Source organism: Falco cherrug, chromosome 5 (genome assembly GCF_023634085.1).
Source record: "Falco cherrug isolate bFalChe1 chromosome 5, bFalChe1.pri, whole genome shotgun sequence".
Taxonomy (NCBI): domain Eukaryota; kingdom Metazoa; phylum Chordata; class Aves; order Falconiformes; family Falconidae; genus Falco; species Falco cherrug.
This window is the reverse complement of record NC_073701.1, coordinates 55,117,684-55,137,657: the sequence shown is the minus strand read 5'-3', so window position 1 is coordinate 55,137,657 and position 19,974 is coordinate 55,117,684. Positions and strand designations below refer to the sequence as shown.

Sequence of the window (19,974 nt, the reverse complement as noted above, 5' to 3'; positions counted from 1 at the left end):
CTTCCTCTGAGGCAGATGGACCACTGCTGCTTTTACTATTATTTTCAGCACAGCATAGATTCCTCCATATACGGCAACACAAATGTCTCCAGTACACACAGATGAGTAACTAGAAAGTGATCTTAATTGCTACATAAATCACATGTGGCTACTTAGCATAGCCAAATACATATCTGCATAGGAAGCACTCTCCTCAAAACTGTCTGCAGTATTTTGCAAAAGACCGTGTGCACCAAAAAAACAGAAGGAAAGCCACAATTACTCTTCCCAAGTCAATTTATATCTGTCTACAGAAACATTTGGGCTTTGTTACAGGCACCTAAACACATACAAAAGCTTGGCAATACTGTAGTCAGGTAAGCACTGCACCAAAACTGGAGGGGATGACAGCACAGTTTCAGTTCCACTGCGGTATGCCACTAAAGCCTGCAGGATGTCCTGGTTTTAAAGCCTTTCCTGAACATTGGTCTCAAGAGGTACAAATCTGTGTGTGTGTGATACTTTCTAAATTTTTTTTTTTAATGTAAGTGCATATATGCATACATACATAAAATCCCTACTATTTTTACCTGCGAAGAAAGTGCAGTACCTGGCCCTGCATACTGCTTGCAGAAGCCCCCAGGGCTTCAGCTGCCTGTCCATTAGAGACCTGTCACTCCCACTTCTCTCTTCCTGATGCTTCCATTGTTTGGCTTAGCTCACAAGTACACCGTCATAGGCAAATGCTGCGTTACAGATCCACCACTCCATCTAAAATCCTCCGTTAATTGGTTTATTTGCAACTGTTAATCCAACACTGGTGCCACTGGCTTTTTACACAAGCAGCAAACAAACTGCAGTATCAGTTTTTACTTAGTTTTTCTTCATAATTTTGCTCTTGCAGCAGCTAAATGCTAACCAGCAAGAACCTCTTCAAAACGGTTATTCTGATATTATTCTTACACACAGGTCTACAGCCAAAATAAGAGATCATGAAAACAGGGTACCAAATTCTCTCCTTTCTCAAGTAACTGTTTATGAGATTTTTTAAGTATCTTCAGTGTATTCAGATGACCCTGAGCTCAGTTGCTCTGCAAATTCCTTCCCCCAAAAAAACTTCCCCAAATTCACCACACTTCAGTTAAAACAAAACTCCTTACTTTTAAAAGAACCAGTTCAACATTATTCTGCATATGTTTGGAGAAGAGCTGAGTCACCATCCCTGGAGGTATTGAAGAGACATGCAAATGTGGTGCTAAGGAACATGGTTTAGCAATGTACTTGGCAGTGTTGGGTGAACAGTTGGACTCTACGATCTTAAAGGTCTTTTCCAAACTAAATGATTCTATGACTCTATATGTCTAAAGAAGCCTAAGTCTAAACATTTTGGACCATGAGGCTACAGGTGCCCAATACTTTCTGACTTCAGTGAAAGTTCAAAGCTCCAGCAGTTGTGCTCTTCTGTCTTTGAGCTTAGATTAAGCTACAGGATTATCCCAACTCAATTACATCACTTAAATCACAAAACAGCCACACATACTAGGTACTCCTGATCTTACCAGTGAGAAGCCTGAGTGTTGGGAGTACAGTAGCTATATAGGTGAATCAAAGCCTTTTTTTCTCCAAATAAAAGGAAAATTAAAAAAATCCAGTGTTTATCTGGTGGAATTCAAACAGATGTCAAGAACAAAGCCCATATCACATTGCTGGTGCTCCAAAAGTTTATGCTAACAGAAAAAACTGCCTGAGACACACCTATAGTATTATACATATATATAGTATTAATACAATAGATTAAAGAAAAAAGTCGAAAGAATCACCTAGTCTGAATACTACCTGCCACTCTTGCTGCATCCATGGCACTTAAAATAAATTGCTGAATGTAACAGCATTCATTAGATATTTTAGTGGCTTGAACTCTTCTTGGGAAAGTATGTTAATACATCTCTCCTAAACTTATTTCTTAAACTTTTGTGATAGTTAAGTCTCCAAAATTCAAATTCTCCAAGACATAGCTATCAGTGTCCTCTGCACAGAGTATAAATCTCATCTTACCTCCAGAGACTTTCAGATACCAGAAGGGGACTCTGACTTCACCCAAAAATGGCCACCACACTCATCCAAGCCACTGACACACACCCCCTGCATCAAGTGCTCTCAGAGAACAGTAAGGCAAAAACATAGTTAGGACCACTAGTTTACTCTGACAGTGGTGTGGGCTTAAAATAGACACAATCTCTACCCCGCTTATTCCTTCAACTCTTAACTTTCAAGTATTTTAGTTGCGACAATGTTTATCCCATAATATTCACTGACTGCCAGTGGATTTTGGAAAAAAAAAACCAAAACCATAAAATGAAACATTACTGGATATTTTTAGTTGTTTTTTTTTAAAATAAGTTTCATGACTACATGTCAAACACAAACCTAAACTTTTTGGCTCCAAAGCGGGCCTATAATTAGAAACCTCATTTGTTCTGGTAGTCAGGAAAGCTGTTTTCCCTAGGGAATGTTACTGAAAGGAAACCCAGGAAGAGTTGCAATGGCCAAAGAACGTGAAATTTATTAATAACGGACACTGGTAACACAAAGCCATACTAACTAGACTTGCACAGCTACAAATTGCATTTTACTCCTAGAAATCATTTTCTTCCTAAATAAAATGCTTTTTTGGTCTCTCTCTCAATGAAGTGCCTCAACTCACTGTGCAAATTCACGTGGAACAGACCTACTAAAGGGCTTCTGCACCCAGAAGTTCATCTTTCTCAAGCTTGCACCAGCTCATCCATTAAAAAAAATAATTGCTACATCTTTCCATGCAAACCTCCTCTTCTGACAGTGAAATGCAAGATGACTGGTTATCTTGCCAGGACTAGTTAGGGATGAGACTTTCACCCTCTGCCTTTTGCCTCTCTCCTTCATACCTCCACTGCATTTTTATATCCGCTTTCCATTTCCAGCTTATTTTTATGAACTTCCTTTCCCAGCCCCATTACCACACCTGCAAATTCCACTGACGTGCAGAAAAGACATCCACAAAAACAATGTCATGGCAGGGGGCACTGGGTGCGGGTGCAGGGGAAGGAACTAAGACAGCAAGTGGGTCTGGAAGCCGAGAAGACTGAGACGAGTAAGAGGAAGAGAGAGGGAGAAATTAGACTTCAGATGCAAGGACCAGTGTTAACAGCGAAGCAACAAGCACATTCTCAGGTGCAGGAGGAAAGCATGCATTTCTGGAAACTCTCCATGGAAGCAATTGCATTTTTCTTGCAAGTGCTTGCACAGAGCCCTACGTGAAATGGTGAAAAACAGCATAAACACATCGCTGCTTTCTTCTTTAAAGAAAAGAGCAGCATTCAAGTGTCAAACTTCCTATCTCCAAGCTAATTTGCATTAGACATCAAGCAGAGCCCTCTCACATTTTGCATGTAAAATATTCATTATTCAGATGCTGAATACAAGCTGCAGGATTTGCCCTCTTCTAACAACTGGGATCCCTGATCTTCACAGCACTGCCAGCTTCTGAAGCAGTGTTTCCCAAAGCACAGCAGTGTCCGCCCTCACAGATCCCTCCTGTATAAGGGCAGAGAGATACCTCACCCATCATCTCTTCTCCCATTTCTAACCCTTACAGTTCCAGTGGAAGGGGATACCTAAATGCAGAGCAAGCAGAACCAAGCACAGGGCGGTCCCCAGGCATTTACAGTGACCCTCCTCACGGAAGACATGAGCTTAGCAAGACAGGGAACTAGCCCAGACACCAACCACAACGCTTGAAATGCCATCGTCCATCAAGCCACCTGAGAAAGAAGTATTGCGAGAATTTACATCAACACTGTTCAAAGTGGGAGAATATGGGGGACTGGTGTGTGTAAGGGAAGCACAGAAAACATATGCAGGAAGATGCATATCCCTCCAACACATGGTAGGGCTTGCAGGAGCAGGCATGACTTTTTTCACTTTTCCTGAAAGGATGGATGTGGGTGGGAGGAAAGAGGAAGAGAACAGGGTTAGCTTTCAAAAGTTTGCAAAACATCTAAATGTTGGTATTTTCTCTACAGGGAATGGACAATTTCCAAATGCTTGATAATACAGAAGCATGAGTCTGATCTTGCAAAAGCCTGTGTACATGGGTAATTTTACCTCACATGAGTAGTCACACTGGCAGGACAAAAATATTTACAGTTACTCTTTTTCATGTATTAAATGAGTCACTGCAAACATGAAACAGGGCCGCACTGAGCTTAATCTAGCCTCTGATACTTAAATTTTACAACAGCCACAGAAGATGAAAAATCTTAACTAAAGCTAAACTCTCACAAGCAACACCACAGCATAAAGCAACCTGCATTTTATGCATGCTGCCCTCAGATTAAAAGTTATGTCTTGCCTAAGAACGAACTTTGGGGCCACTGCTCAGCCCCAAAACACCATGCTGCCTGTCCTATGCTGTAATGGGTTTTATGCTTCATTTTTTTAGAAGTGGTCTATATAGAGAGAAAGTCTTTAACCACTCCAGGAAAGACTAGGCATCTTAGTACCTTTGGGCTTTGCCTATCACAAGATTTTTACACCAGAATTGTATCAACCCATTACTCCTGTCTTAGCTGCAGAAATTGAGGTACGTAAGTAAGCCCATCACTGCCCCATAAAATGGAAAAAAAAAAAAAAAAATCACCCAGCTACTTAGTTTCCTTTTTTCCTTCTTTTCATTGGAAATCCATACAAAACAAGTCCAAACACTACTACAGAGTTTTTCTGCAGGCATAGCTGCAAACCAAACATTCTAACCCCCTTTCTGCGAGAAAGGGGGTAGAGGGAACTAAAACGGAGGGATAAAAGTAATTGCCAGTACTTAAGTCTTCTACAAGAAAAGAAACCCACACTGCAAAACTTAATATCCGTATGGTTGAGAAAGACACAGAAACAATAACTAACAGCTCCCCTCTTTTCTCTTTGCTCAAGGGGACATAGTATGCATTTTTTGACTAAACCTCAAATACAAACCAAAAGTAACATCCTCATCCGTACAAAGAGGCTTATTATGACTGTTATTGCTGGAAGGGGAAACTCACTCTTACTGGCCACATGACTGTTGAAATCTACATTCAGCATTGTTTGGGGGTATTTTTTTTTCTTTCCTCTGTAACTCAGCAGCTCAGAGCAACTGGTAATAACTTTATGACTAGAAACATTAACTGAGTGTTTCTGATGCCGCAGAGTCAGCAATACACATGAATTTGTTCCAGGCTACTAAATACATACTTAAACATGTACCCTGCAGCACCTCACTGCAGCATTCTTTTGGGAAACATTACTAGGGCACAATATCAATTTTTTTCCCATCCTTCCTGCCTTGGAAGCATTAACATCGCATACAGTGATTTACATGTTTGCACAGTTTACTACTTATACAACTAGTATTTAATAACACAACTCATACAACAACGTTATACAGATACATGTGGTTTTAGGATCTGAATCGAGACCTGGGCCTTCTCACATCTGATGCTACAGTAGCTATGCGCTGCTTGACAGCAGTTAGGTATCTGTTCATACAGTATGGTCACACCACGGCCCTCCTCTGTAAGGGCCAGGTGGCAGCCAACGCTGGTCAAATAGGTTAGCAAGTTCAAGGATGCTCGGCTGGACTCGCCAACTTCCAGAGGGTCCCTCAGGTTACTGGGAGGCTGAAACTCCAGATGACTGACAGGAAGATGACCCCTGAGGAGGGGTGCAACGATAAGCACCCATGACCAGATAAAAAGCTGGTCCCAGCCTATTTGCAGAAGGTGCGTGAGCTCAGGTGTAGGGAGAGGGTGCGTCCAGGCTCCCTGCCAAACTGCAAAGGAAGCTAAAGCTCAAGAAAGCTCGATGCACTTCCTTGAACGGGAGCAGGAGTTTCCTGAGGAGCAGTTAGAGGGCTTAAGTTTTAAGCAAATCACAAACAGGGCATAACAGATGGAGAACCTCACAGAAACAGAAATCATGGTTGGCTTTCTGCAGCACAACATAGCCTAGAGGAAAAGCTGTGGGCAACGAACAATGATGGTTCTTGACAAGCCCCACGGGGGGGGGGGGATCAGAGGGCATCGGAGATATCCAGGTTTTGACAAGCAAGTTTATAACTAGGCCTCCATAGCAGCAGTAATATCAACACCAAAGTCCAGTGGGGAAAAAACACCAGAAGTTTGTACAAACAGGCACTAAACAGAGAGAAGCCACAGGCACTGGTGGGAGCAGGCAAAGAAGAGCTAGCATAAACAAACAGGCTCACTAGCTCAGAGTTCTCAAAGGTACAGACCACCTGTGGAAAGAGATCCTGCGCTTTGGGAAGAGAAAAATAAGAGGGGCTATACTGCTTAGCTAAAGAAATGTGACGTTTACCCTATATGGTTTAACAACTGCTCTAGATTGGACAGGGGCTGTTCCATTTCATATCCCTGCCGCCAGTTTTGCCCCTTGGAGAGGGGAACGGGGTTCGTTACGGCAAGGCTTCCTCAGCACACCAACACTTCGCACTCTGCCCACAGCCCTGCAGGTTCTCCGGTGAAATTTCAATGCCGACCACAAAGGAGTTTGGTTTGGGGTTTTTGCCTTGGTTTTAATCAGTTCTTCACTTCAAAGCCCACTTGTAACCGATTTCCTGGGCTTGCGTGCTTAAACCAAGACACTTAAACACTTCTGAGGGCCTTTCTCCGCCAACAAAACAGCTGAAGAGGCTGTCATTCATCCTGAAATGAGCTCCGAGAGGAGTGAACAAGCAGACCTTGCCGTACCCCGCCGCAGAGCTGCCAGCAGCGCCGATAGCAGAGCTGATAGCGCGGTTACTCACCACAGAAACATGTGATTTCTGATCACATCCCCAGCCCCCCAGCCCGCCGGGCTCCGCGGGGCCAGGCTTGCAGCCTGGCTCCCTCAGGCCGGCTCCCGAGCCGGGCACCGCGGCGGGCTCTCGGAGCTGGCGGGGGCCCCTCCGGAGGGACGCCGGGCCCGCGCAGGAGCCCCGCTCGAAGCCCGGGGCGGGAAGCCCTTCCCCGCCGCCTCCTCCCCGCTCCGTGGCGGGGCCCGGGCGGCTCCCGCGGGTCCTTCCCCGTGGGGGAGGGGGGGCGGCGGCGGACACGTGGAGGCCGAGGCCGGAGGGAGGGAGGGAGGGAGGGAGGGAGGGCAGGGGACGCGGCCCGGCCCGGCCCGGCGGCTGCTGCCCCGCGGGGCGAGGCCGCCCCTCAGCCCGGCGCACGGCACTTACTTGAGGGGCGGCCCGGGTCTTGCCCGGCGGCCTCCTGAAGAAGGAGGTGCGGGCGGTGAAGAAGAACTCCTCGGACTCCTCCTCCTCCAGGCTGCTGTAGCCGCTGCTCATGCTGCTGGTCCAGGTCATCGGCGGCGGCGGCTGCTGCTGGTGCTGCTGGGGCCGGGCGGCGGAGAGCGCCGTCCCGGCCGCCGCATGGGGCCCCGCCGCTGCCGCTCCTCTCCCAGCGCCGCCGGGTCCGGGGCGCAGGAGGAGGAGGAGCCGCTGCTCCGGCGGCCCCGCTCCCGCCCTCCGCTCCCTTCCTGCCGCACAAGTTTCCGCGGGCAGCGCCGCGCCGAGCCCGGCCAGGCAGCGGCGCCCCCGCCCGCCCCGCGGGACGCCCGCCCCGGGCAGCAGGTGAGGGGGCGGGGGCCGACCGCTTCCCGCCCCCCGGGCCTCGGAGCACCGGCCCGGCACGGGCAGGGGGGTCCCGCCGGCACGGCGAGCCCGCAGCCGGCTGCAGGGCCCGACCGCCGCGCAGGGGGGAGGCGGAAGATCTGCGGATCCTCCTCCCGGGCTGGTGCCGGGAGCTGGGCGCCCCCTCCCCAGTTACCCGCGGCGAGGCGGGCGCGGGGCGCCTCGCTTAGCCGTGCCAAGCCCTCCCTTGGCAGCTACGCGGCTTGGCTCTGCTGCGCGCCTGTAAGAGCAACGTTCTTAAAAACGAACCGACGGCAGAATGACGGCGAGCCTCTCCGGTACTGCTCCTCTGGTAACCTCTGGGTTTAAGCTTTGCAAGCGGCAGCAGACCCAGTGGTGCTGAGCAGCACGGCCCTGGCCTCGCCTCGCCCCGCGCCACTCGGGCCCACGCGCTGTTCAGTCAGTGGAATTCATTGCCCCGGGATGCGGTGCGGAGTGAGGCTTGCGAAGGCTCAGCAGAGATCAGATACAGTGAGGCCTGTGAGGGCTCGGCAGAGATCAGATAGGTGTACAGATGGCAAGAATATCCAGGGCTGCAACTGGGGAACGTTTAAAAGCACAGAAGGCCTGGTTAGACGCAGGGCGTGCATCAAACGTGTCATTAGTGGGGGAAATGACAGACAATGCCTGAAGGCCAAGTCGCTCCATAATTACCTGCTTTAGAGTTTCTCATGTCTTCCCTTAATTTATCTAGGGCTGGTCACTGTCACCAACAGGATACCGGGTTTAAGGTACGGCTTCCTAAGGCTATGCAGCTGCCCAAAAAAGCAGGCTTGCCTTTCCTGCAGGCCCTCAGCCTGCGCTCCCGCCGTGCCCCGTGCCACGGCAAGCGGTCCCACGGGGGGAAGTGAGTCACATCAGCCACCGCCGCCACCGCAAACGCCCACAGATGGGGCTGAGGGGACCAGGAAAGAGGGCGGGCTACACCTTTCAGCAACAGCCCAGCCTCCGATTAAACGGTGGAAGCTGTGTGTTTACCAAGCCATGGTCTAAGCCAATATATCAGTTCCCATGGTCTCAGCACTCAGCTGCAGATGTATCTGGGATGCCATTAGCTGACATCTCCTGTCTCTCTTCCCCATCCCCATCTTGCTGGCCTCTCACAAACTCGTCATCTGCTATGTGTGGCCATTCCTATTCCTCCACCCAAGTGGGAACTGGATCTGTTTCTGCCAGGTAGGTGCTATTCGCACACCAGTATGTCGTACATACCGATAAAGTCACCTCAACACCAGCAAAATAATTTCCACTGACAACTAAAACCAGTTAATCAGTTTGGGAGGTATTAAAACCTTACTTTCCCATCAACTCCGATTCTCCCAAGATTTTTACATGGTGTTTGGCATCTGGCAGACTAGAAGGCTGCGTAACTTTTCAAAACAAATACTTGAGTCTAACAGCGTAGATGCAAATGTGTTAGATCTTGAACCTACTTGTTGGCACTGTAAATCCCCATGGTATTCAAGATAGCTTTAAGTTGAATGCCAAGTTACTTGAATGCGACTAAAACGTATTAAAATGCTTGCTTTAGACAAATGATCTTTGTGTTACCTGGCTCACCAAGATCAGCCCTATGTCAAAAGGGAGTTCCACCAGAGATCTGCCTCTGAACTTGTCCAAGACCCAGTAACCTCAGTTTACAAAGCTTTTGGATAAAATGCCCCTAACCATGATCACCATTAAGGTGAAAGTTTTTAAGTCACTTGGGTATGCTACAAAATGGGATTTGTGTTTTCAGACTATGAAGGTGTTTTTGTCTGCTGGCACACTGGATGGACCTCCCAGCAACAAAAGGCACTTGTGTATATAGTTTGTTTGCTTGGCCACAGCATGGGTGGACCATCGAGCTGGCAAAGAGAATCCTTGAGACGATAAGCTGCTGCAAGGAAGCTTGGGTCCATCTGTGCAAGATCAGTTGCAAGTCCTGGACTTGAGTTTATATGTTCTCTGGAGCAAGGCATGGCATTCACCTTGTCTGTGTGAAGCATCATTTACATTGGTAACACCAAATGTACATTATCATCTTCTGCTGCTACAACAAAGAACGATGAAGAAAATATGTCTAAGTTATTTGTGATGTCTTCCAATATGAATTCACTCCTCTGTTTTTAAGTGTACTGATTTCGACAGTGATTTTTCTGCTTTTATTTTTAGTTTTCAATTTAACAGTGATTTTTTACTTTGATTTTTTCAGATGTGACACTGAATCAAGTAATTCACATGAAGGTACAAACAGATGTGATGCCTTTCAATTTTGATTTGCTTGGTGCTTGCAAATAACATATCCGAATCCTGGCAAGTATTTCGCAAGGCTGATGCTTAAAGATGAATTGGTACTCCTGTGGGTTTCAGTGTTCCCAAGCTACTCTCTGTTCATAGTTTTAAGGTCTCTGTCCGCAGACAAGTACTCTTCCACGTTCTCAAATTGACTTCTTGATCTTACCTAGGTAAAATTCATCCAAGACTCTTTGCTAGGTGCTGCATTGAAACTCTACACTACCAGCCTTGCATTAATTTTGGTTCACTCTGGCAGGCCTCTTAAATAGTCAACCAAAAAAAAAATAACACTGTATAATGAAAACAAAGACAGTCATGTCTCAAGATAAGGTTAGTAATAAGCTTTCTGAAAGCTAACTTGTTCTTAAGGAGAATTATTGAAGCGTTAGGTAAAAATAATGAAATTAAAAGCCAAGGAATGTGGCACAGGAGAGAGATTTAAAACATAGACAAGCACTATGACACTCCCAATCAGTTCTTCCAAGAAATAATTCAATCCAGTGAGAAATTAAGCTGGCAATCAGTTATCACAGGATCACACAGGCAACTGGCAAGAAAAGGGAAATGCTTTTTAAAAAAAAAATGATAATTGAGTAGCAAGTATTGCTACAAATGCACCTGTGAAGAAAAGGAGAATAAACTTTTTTTGGTTTTTATTAAAGCTTGGTGATGCAGATAGAATTTTAGAATATTTTTAAACTATAGCCTATTCAAGCCAGTTAAAAGTGGTGACTCAGGTAACGCAACCGAAAATAGTAATGGGCACTCTGTGTTCCAAAGCAAGACTCTTGCGAATAAACAGCAATCACAGGCAAAGATAATCTGTGTGATATACAGTTATTTGTTGTGTAGGGGGAAAACCAGTATCTTAAATCACTGTTATATTCAAGGATAAAATTCAGTCTTAAATCATTTCGTGGTTTTGGAGAGTCACTTTAGAAAAATGAAACATCTAGTATAGCTTCCAGAAAAGTGAAAATGAAAGCTGAACTTCCTAAATTGCAAAACAAGTGTGAATAATTTCATGAACTTGGCAAGGATTAGGACTTTCAAGTACCCTAACTGAAATAACCCTTAGAACCAGACATCAAATTGCATAAAGGTGGACTGCTTCACAGGGTCCTGCAACTTCATTTATTTATCTGCATTAAAATATTACTTTATTGAAGTGATCACAATACCACAGGAAAGTATGGTTGAACAGGAGTACAAGGGGTAATTCAATAAATTCATCCCCTGCTCTGAAGAAGAACCAAGGACTTTACAACATCCCTTATAGACCTTCATCTAACCCGTTCTTGAAACACAGTACAGTAATATAGCATCTCCCCCGTAAGTCATCCCTTCAAGTGTTTAAGCTATTTGTTGAGTTAGAAAGTTTTTCTTAACATCCCATTTTAAGTCCTTAACCTTGCCCGTTTGCTTTTAGCAAAAGAAAGAGATGGAGAACAGTCCATTGCTATTTTTTATAGCAACCTTTTGGGTACATGAGGACTCTTTTTGTTCCCCTCATTCTTCTGCTTCCCAGACTAAACAGAGGGACAACTGATAAAACATCCTATAGCGTTTACATTAACTCCATCAGCAACTGCATGATGTTTATTAAATGTTTCTAAAACATCCCCTCAGCCCTTTGACATAGAAACTTGGAGGACTCATTAAAATGGGAAAGCTACTAAACATTCACTGGGCCAGTAACGCTGCTTTGAGCCTCAGAACCAAGATGCTCCTTTCTGCACACAAGCCTTGGTCTTTTCTCCAGATTTTTGCCAGACTACATCAAAAGGCACTGAGTCAAAGGAGCAAGAATGCTAAAAGCAAGGTAGGGAGGGCATGGGCTTGGAGAGTCCTGTAGCATTTAAAACTACATTTCTATTAAAATAAAAACAGTAATGTGGAGATCTCCAGAGAAGAGTCTACAGATTGCTCCTTTCCTACCCTCCCCTGACTTCAGTTCCCCCTGGGTGAAAACCTGCAAGGGTGCTTTCATGCTCCAGCAAGCAGGACCTGTGGTGGCCCCTGTAGCTGCGGGCAGCAGCCTCTGGAAGGGTGGGAGCAGTGATGGGAAGCAGGACGTGGGCTGTGGGATGGAAAGGGTCTGAGCAGGGACTAAACTTCCTTACCCCCTCTAAAACTTGCATTAGTATCCCCCCAGTTTTACCAGTGTTTTGCCAGAAGAGTTTCATTAACAACCCTAGCAGTATTTATAGTTGTTATGAATTTGCAAGACGCCCCCAGCCCCTGGCTGCTCTAGGAATCCTGCTGGTCATTTCTAGAGTCCTGCTGGTCTCTCTCTCCCCCTCGATTCCTGCCTTTATATGTCTTTGCAAGCCCTGGCGCTGATCCTGTAAAGGCTTGACTATGGGCTTAACTTTATCAATGACTTGTCGCTATGGGACATACTAAATCTTAAAATATGCTTAGGACTGAATTCCAAAAGGGTTCCTACCTAAGAGAACATTGGAATTGGCTTCTTTGTAACACATTTATGGGGAAATACAATTATTCCATTATGTTCAATATGGAAATTCTGGCTGTATAGCAAGGACTACCCAAAAACAAGTCGCAGAGCAAGGAAGTTTGTTACAGGCTGTCCCTTCAAAATCAGAATAAATAATTCAGAAATGCTGTAGCTTTAGTTTTTTCCACATTCCAGCTGAAAACAGTGGTAAATTCAAATGATCAAAGCAAAGCGATAAAGTTGAAATACAACCAACAAAGAACATCCACTCAGGCCTGTAGTTTCCTTACACCAGTAAACTTTCTGTTTACTCATTTCTCCCATTTGTCTTGAATTAATAGCTCAGGTCTGTTTAATACCACTGACAGCAATGACAATTACCCTTTGATTCACACTCAGCAACTTGTTAATTCAAACAAGGTCATTCTAACCACACAGGCACATGAGTGCAGCCTGAAAACAAACAGGAGCAGCTAAACAGCCTCTCTCCATCTCCTGGTGAAGAAATGCCATGGGGATATGTACTTGTTATGGCAGATACAGCCTTAGACGGTATTGTTAGGAATCCTTTTCCAGCTCCTAAAATTCTTAATTCTGCCCAACCTTTAAGGCCCCTTGGCGCAACTCTTTCATCCAAAATCCTCAAAATGAAAGGGATACCTGGAAACTAAAAAAAACCCATGTAACTGCTTTCTTACTCACATGTTCACACACTTGCAGTCATGCACCAGACATATGGTCTTCATCTACCATACTTGGACCGGTCAGAAGATAACAGAACTCAGAGCAAGTTCACCTCCACAATCCCATCTAGGGGCTGTGCTCAGAGCAGTCAGACCTACATTATTTTGAAGTGGGATAGAAAGGGGATGGAACAAGGAGATTGTGCTTGTCGGCTTTCTTACAGTGCTGCAAACGTGGCCACCTACCCATGTGCACAGCCTTCCTGAAATCAATAGAGCTACTCATAATTTTAAATATGCACATAGTTTGGAGGACTGGGGACTTTATCTTGGTTGCTACCAAAGATAAAATTGTACCTTCCTGACAGTTTTGGAGTAACCATAGCCCTCAGGTCAGAGTGTGACAGTTTCCCAGGATATTCAACAAACACCCCTTTTCATCTCAGAGTTGTGTCATTGATCCAGCTTAGCAAGATGACTCAGTACCGGGTAGTGAAGACTACAAGTACAATCTTCACTAAGGGAATATTTGTGCAGTTTGAAGACACTGCCATGGAGTCTGGCCTCATCACGTGGTGCCAGCACCGACCTTCCCACATGCTGCTCCAAAACCCACTGGGACTAACTGGAAGACTACCATTGCCTTTGAAAGGATTTTGATAAAGCTTATAACACAATCCTCTGCTGTACTTTTGTGTATTTTCCTTTCAGGTTATTTGCATCCCATTTAGGCAGAAGTCTGCTCCCAAACAAACACATTTGCTAGTAATTTTCCTTTCTTCCTCTCCTGTTGACTCTAAACTGCATTATTAAACAGGTACTTCTTGTCATAGATACGAAAAAATAGATTTTGTAATACAAAAGATGAAAAAATATGTCATATGTCTGCCAAACATTTAATCAGAGAGTTTCAGAGTGCTGTGTAAACGTATCAGAGTGAGTCTTGCCCTGCCCCTCACTCTCCCCTCAAAGGCTGGATTTCCGTGGCACGAACAGATCAGCAGATGTGCCAGCAGTAGTAAGAGTTCAATGCTGAGAGCCGAGTTACATTTGGCAATTCGTTCCCTGCAGCAATGCCGCCCTTAGCTTACGCTGTAGCCAGCCCTAACCACATCAGATCACAGGTCTGTCAGCACCCAGATGTAGCCCAGAAGCCCTGACTCAGTAAACAGGTGAAGAACTCATCCTTACTCACACAGTTCCATTGATGTGAATAGTCAGATGTAAGTATAAGCTAAGGCTGGCGTAAGGGAAGCTCAGAGGCCTGGGAGTGCTGTCATCTAATTCTCTGTAAGCACCCATGCCTTGCCAGGGTAAGCTGTAGAGCTGCTATATGAGAAAATATAATCTTAAGAAAATATTCTACAATAAAGTGTACAGAAAGCAGACATTCCCCTACTTTTAATTCTGTTCTTAATTGCTAACAGTATGTAAAAATACTCGGGTCAGTAAAGTTAACCAGGACTTCTGTTTTAAGTATAGAAACCACAACTGTGGAAGCTCAGCATGCTTTGTGGATACCATGAAAATGTGAGCCCTAATGTGCTGTAGCTGCAATCTGATTCCCAGCATCTGTCCTCAAACTGGTGAACTGGTGGGGGAAGGGGCCTTCTGGTCAGAGAATCACATCCCCATTGTCATTTCCTAGACAAAGAACAAGAAATTGTCCTGTTACACTGTGTAGAGATGATATTTTGCTATTTTTAGTGAGTCTGATTGTGATAGATAGTAGAAACTCCCTAGAAACTGTCCACACAAGTTTAGGACTTCTAGTAAATCATCTTGACAACAGTCTGTGAAGAGAAGCATCCCAGAAAGACAGTGCTGTTTGACAGCACAACAGATCTGAAAACTTCTTGCTGAAATGCCTGAAATGTCTGAAACGCTGAAATCTGAAATGCTGAAATGTAATCCATCCATTCCACCCTTAGCTGGAAAAATTTGAAAAACTTAGCCTGGAAGTTCAGTGCCTGTGCCTGCTGAGCCAGCCTTGCCAGCTGAAATGCTGGGGGGCTGCAGCAGGGCAGCCCCGCTTGCATGTTTGTGCCTGCCCACTTGTTCCCTGGCTTGCAAGCCCAGCAGGCAACGGAGGAGCTGCCAGCTCCTAATGCCAGGTAATTAATTCCCCCCCCCAACCCCTGCACTTCTGCAGTGCTACACAAGATGAACATATTTCACATTTTCAGTAGGATGTGACCACTTTTGAAAATGTTGCCCTGTATCAGGCTTTCTTTTAGCTAAATCTCACTATCTCCTTTCACATTTGGTCGTGTCCCATTCACTGGCCCAAGAGCTCCCCGATTCCCACCTTTGCTGTCGTGCCCTTGCTCTCCCACTGTGAGAGCACTGGCGCAGGGGAAAAGAAGTAGGACAGTTTAAAGAAGAGACAGCAGTGCAAAAAACAGCAGTGATAAATAGGCAAATTGGCAAAGTAAAAATCAAAGAAAAAAGGTAGTATTCTGAAATAAGATTTGGATTTTTCTCTCCTTCCTGAAAATCCCTAAACGAATGACCAGGGAGATTTCTGGGTGGAAAAATGACATGTCTGGGAAATCTGAGATGTATGTTTCTAATTTTGAAGAAAGACTTAGAGAAAAAAAAAGTACTGAAAAATTAGAAAGGAAAATGATCGGAAAAATACTCTGCGTGAAAGGGCAGATAGAGAAAGGCTGTGTACTAGGGCTGAGAAGACAGTGGAAAACTAGAAAAGATAAAACAAAAAAGGAAAATACGGTGCTTCTATTTTTTCTTTCAAAATTGTGGAATGATGTACACATAGCATCTCAAATCCTCAATTTAAGAGAGTTAAAGCCAGCCTCCTGGCTTCATGTATGGAGGGAAGAGGAAGGGAGAGTGGACGCCTTACATCAGCGAGAAGTCCAGCAGAGCTGCAGACTGCCCGGGGCTGTTAGCCCTTGCAGAGGCATCCTGCTTCAGTACAGCTCTGTCTCTCCTCTGCCTACATTTTATCAATCAGATGTAGCACTTTGGGGTGAAAAAGAGATGACCGGAGGGAAAGAAAGCAACATTTGCACTCAGATGCAGTAGGAGCACCATCCCACCCTGAGGGACAGAAGCTGTTTGTGCCTCCGCCTGCTGCCCTGTCTGGTCCAGCGATGGGTGAGGAGGTCACAGTCTGGAGCCCTGGGCTGATGCAGGGAAGCTGTCGTTACTTATTTTTATGTTTCATTAATGAAAAGCCCCTGATGCTATAAAAAATCAGACACAAAGGGAACATATTTGGGTCTCAAAGGCACGTACTTGTAAGCTGGGAAATGCCTCTTTCATGACTGACTGCCTTGAGCTTAACATGTCCCCCCAGCCCTGCATGCAGGGCGTGACCAAGACCCTCCTTACTTCTCTAGCCTGCAGCACAGGTCAGACACGGGCCAGTATTCAGGTCCCTCCTGTAAATCTGGCATTTCATATACTTTTGTTTATTCATTATAAATAGCCTCTTATACATAACATGTATATGACCTAGAATTTATAGGACTTGGACCTGCACTGCCAAATAATTCAGCTTCCCAGCTCAATCCCAGGGCCTGGTGCTGATAGTCTTATTTCACATGTTCATTTGTGGGCGCTGTTTTACAGCAAATCAGTGCATTTCCTTCAAAACAAACTCCAGAGGTGCTCCCAGGGGTAGTTAGCACCAGAAATCACACTGTCCTGGCAGTGTGGACCCTCCAGCCTTCCCCTGCTCTTCACCATCCTCTTACACTATCCCAGCCCTCAGCCTCCCTTCATGTTCTCCAGACAAAACTGAACAATAAAGCACACACGCCATATCTTAAGTCCACGGGTATGGGGGTGTAGGACACAGCCTGCCCTGAGAAATGTGGGCCTGAGCTGCTTTGCCCTACCTGGCCTGAGGCCAGGGGTCACTCCCTGGGACGGAGGCCTTTGGCCACAGAGACAAGTAGTCATGGCTCGCTCACAAGCTGTGCTGCATCTACTCATTATTTTTCAGTCTTAACTTTAAAAGCAAAATATTTAATTAATTTAATTCTACAGTCATTGCTCATGTTTACATTGTTTATAATGTTAAGCTTGTTTTCTAAAAACAAGTTTCTAAGCCGGTTTTCTAAAATCAGGGGGAAAAAACCCCTGTATTCTTACAAAATAAAATTATTTTCTTATTTTACTAAGTTTGCATGATTACTCTTCCCTGTGCTTTGAAAAGGGAGGATTTGAGATTTTTATGCTGTCATCATCTGGATAGACAGAAATAGTGGAAGGACATGTAAAGAGAGGTTTTACACTGCAGAGCTTTTAATATGAAATTTTGCCAATTGCACGTCATAGCAAATTGTACAGAGATCCTACAGAAGCACCATCTCTGGTATTTTCCCACTGCAGCAATGTCCAAATTCTGACACCATGGCTGTGGATTGATTTTTTAAGGTTTTAAAAAGGTGTGAACTCTGAGATTCTGGAAACCAAACTAGTTGTAAAGTAGCAAGATTTTTATAAAACCGCTTGTAATTGTTATCCAATCCTTTTTCTTCAGACATGGCTACAGAGTCCCTGCACAGAAGCACTATTTACATACCGCTGTTTGAGAAGGCAGGCAGGCTTACGTTAGGCACATGCACAGGGTGTTATACAAGAACTGTCTGTATTTGAGCACTGTTCCTCCAGCCTGACCTGTGCTTTATGGAAATTTGGTTAAAAATCACAGAAAATGCTACATCCAACGAAGAAGCTGGGGGAAGGGAAGCAGAGGAGGTGAAGCAGATGTATCTAACTCAGGCTGTTTTACAAGCTATGACTCCAGCATTCAGTACCAAGCATACGCTATATTTTCTACTTGAAAGCTGACTACCACTTCAAATGAAAATGGTTTTGCATGTGCTGCACCATAAAATTACACAGACACAGAGGTCCACACTAACTAGCTGTTTACCTCTATGCTTCTACCACAGCACATAACTTATAATCGGAGGAAGGAAACTCCTGGGAGATCTGAAGGCTTTAATTGTTTCAGCGTGCAGATGGTTTGCGTTACAGCAAATCGACACAGCTCAAGGTCAATTCATAGTTCAGCAATAGCTGCTTCAGCAAGTGAATTTAGTTTGTTTATGCCTCTTCTGGGGAAGGTTTAACTGCTTTGTTACCCATGTTATAGATATTTCCAGGCTTAAGAAACACCGCAACAGGTGAAACTGGAGGAGTGTAGGTTGCCACAGCCATTTCCTTCATGTCTGGTACTAAGCAATTTTTAGAGCAGCTAAATATAGCTGGTTTCCTACAACATTTGAACACTTTGTTTCAATGTGTTCCCTTTTCTGTCACTGACATAAAACCACTCTCTTACAGACAACTCCTGCAATACCAATTTTCTTTGCTATGTTGAGATGTGCCATGCAACCGCTGCACCTAGAGATTGAGGTCTTGCCCTTTGCTATTAATCTGGGCTGCCCTTCTCCCAGAGGTCCCTGGTCCTTCTGCACTGGCAGCTCAGCTGTTCGTGAAGCAGCTGCTGAACTGCCTTAATTTAGGGCTTAGATGGTTAGGATAAACTGGAACCTATTTTGATTATTATCGTTTTTTTAATAGCACCGGGCTGAAATCTGTCACAGTACAGCAGCTGCTTCATCAGCTGAACATCCCTCCAGGCGAAATGGAGCTTCTCAAGAAGAAAACAGGCTGGGCACTAGAGCAGCAGGGGAACTACTGCAGTGATCCCAAAGTAAGATGTTACTGGCCAGAGGCTGGAAAGCTCCATGTAGGCGAAGAACACAAAGTACTCTGGGGCACGAAGCACCTCCATGAGCCATAAGCACTTTCTTTTGTGCCATATATCAGCTCGATCCCAGATCTGTCTGGGTAGCTGCCATTAGAAAGGCAATCCCGCCAATGCTAACTGTTGAAAAACTGCATCTGGCAAAAACAGTGCATGATTTTTGTTTTAAAAGGGGTGGTCTTTTTTCCTCAGACCTTGTCTTCCAGTTCTGCTGATCAGTGCTTATTCCCATCAGTATGCTGTCTCAGTTTACCTTCTACCTCTTGTCCCGCAGGGGCAGTACCAAACCCCCACATAATCATGGGGCAGCACTGTGTTTTCCCACCTGCACTTGGTGTCTGGAGTGCCAGACCTGGAGAGAAACCACAGCAATGCATCGCCAAAGACAGGTTGTTTGTGTGACTCAGCAGATGTACAGATGTGTCCATATGTCTATATGTGCAGGTAATTTAACACTGTGGGTGCTCCACCCCTCCCCTGACATGCAACCAAATAAGCAGTCACAGGATAATTGAAAGATGGGTTGTACCTCAAGTTCAGAAAGCAATCAGTGAACTTGCAGTCTACTTGCAGACCTCAAAATATGTCAGAACCATCACTGAATGTAACATCACAGCACAACAATGCTAAAAAGCTCATGCTCTTTGCTGTATGCATTAGGGCATCTACCTTCATTTTGTTTGGGTCTGAGAGTCTTTTTAAAAACTGTTCCAAAGACCTGTTATTAAATTCACTTAGGAAAACTCTGTAGCCTTTTAAAAGAGGCTTGTGGCAGGGCTGTGAGGATTTGAAACAGAGGCACACCAATGCTGTGAGCCATAGCTAAGAATTTCACATCCACGTCTGGAAGAAATCTCCTGCCACAACCCCCCCACCCCCACCGCACACTCAGTGGTCCTCAATGTGGCCTTAACATCTGCTTCGGCATCTGGTCTTTTGGGAGGATCTGTCTCCATGTGCTTTGCTGCTTCCAAAGGCCTGCCCGCTGCTGCTCAGGACGGCTGGCAGTGTTCACCACCGCCCTGCAGTCGGGCAGATACCCGTACAAGGAAGCACAACGATTTGCCCCCCTCGTCGGTGGGAGTCCGGCAGGCACATCCACCACTGTAAATCTGTAATC

The 19,974-nt window shown here is 45.3% G+C and overlaps 1 protein-coding gene across 2 annotated transcripts in view; it reads right to left on the bottom strand.

Moving 5' to 3' along the window:
• The window catches only part of RASSF3 (Ras association domain family member 3), a 111,771-nt gene that overhangs the window by 46,519 nt on the left and 45,278 nt on the right, over window positions 1-19,974 (bottom strand). Inside the window, exon 1 of one of the 2 annotated variants that reach the window (XM_055710575.1) lies at window positions 7,229-7,528. The exons of the other annotated variant lie outside the window; for it this stretch is intronic. Coding sequence (XP_055566550.1) covers window positions 7,229-7,357 — 129 coding nt within the window. The 5' untranslated portion in view covers window positions 7,358-7,528. Of the gene's footprint in view, window positions 1-7,228; window positions 7,529-19,974 lie in introns of those variants that run through there. 2 annotated transcript variants of the gene reach the window in all.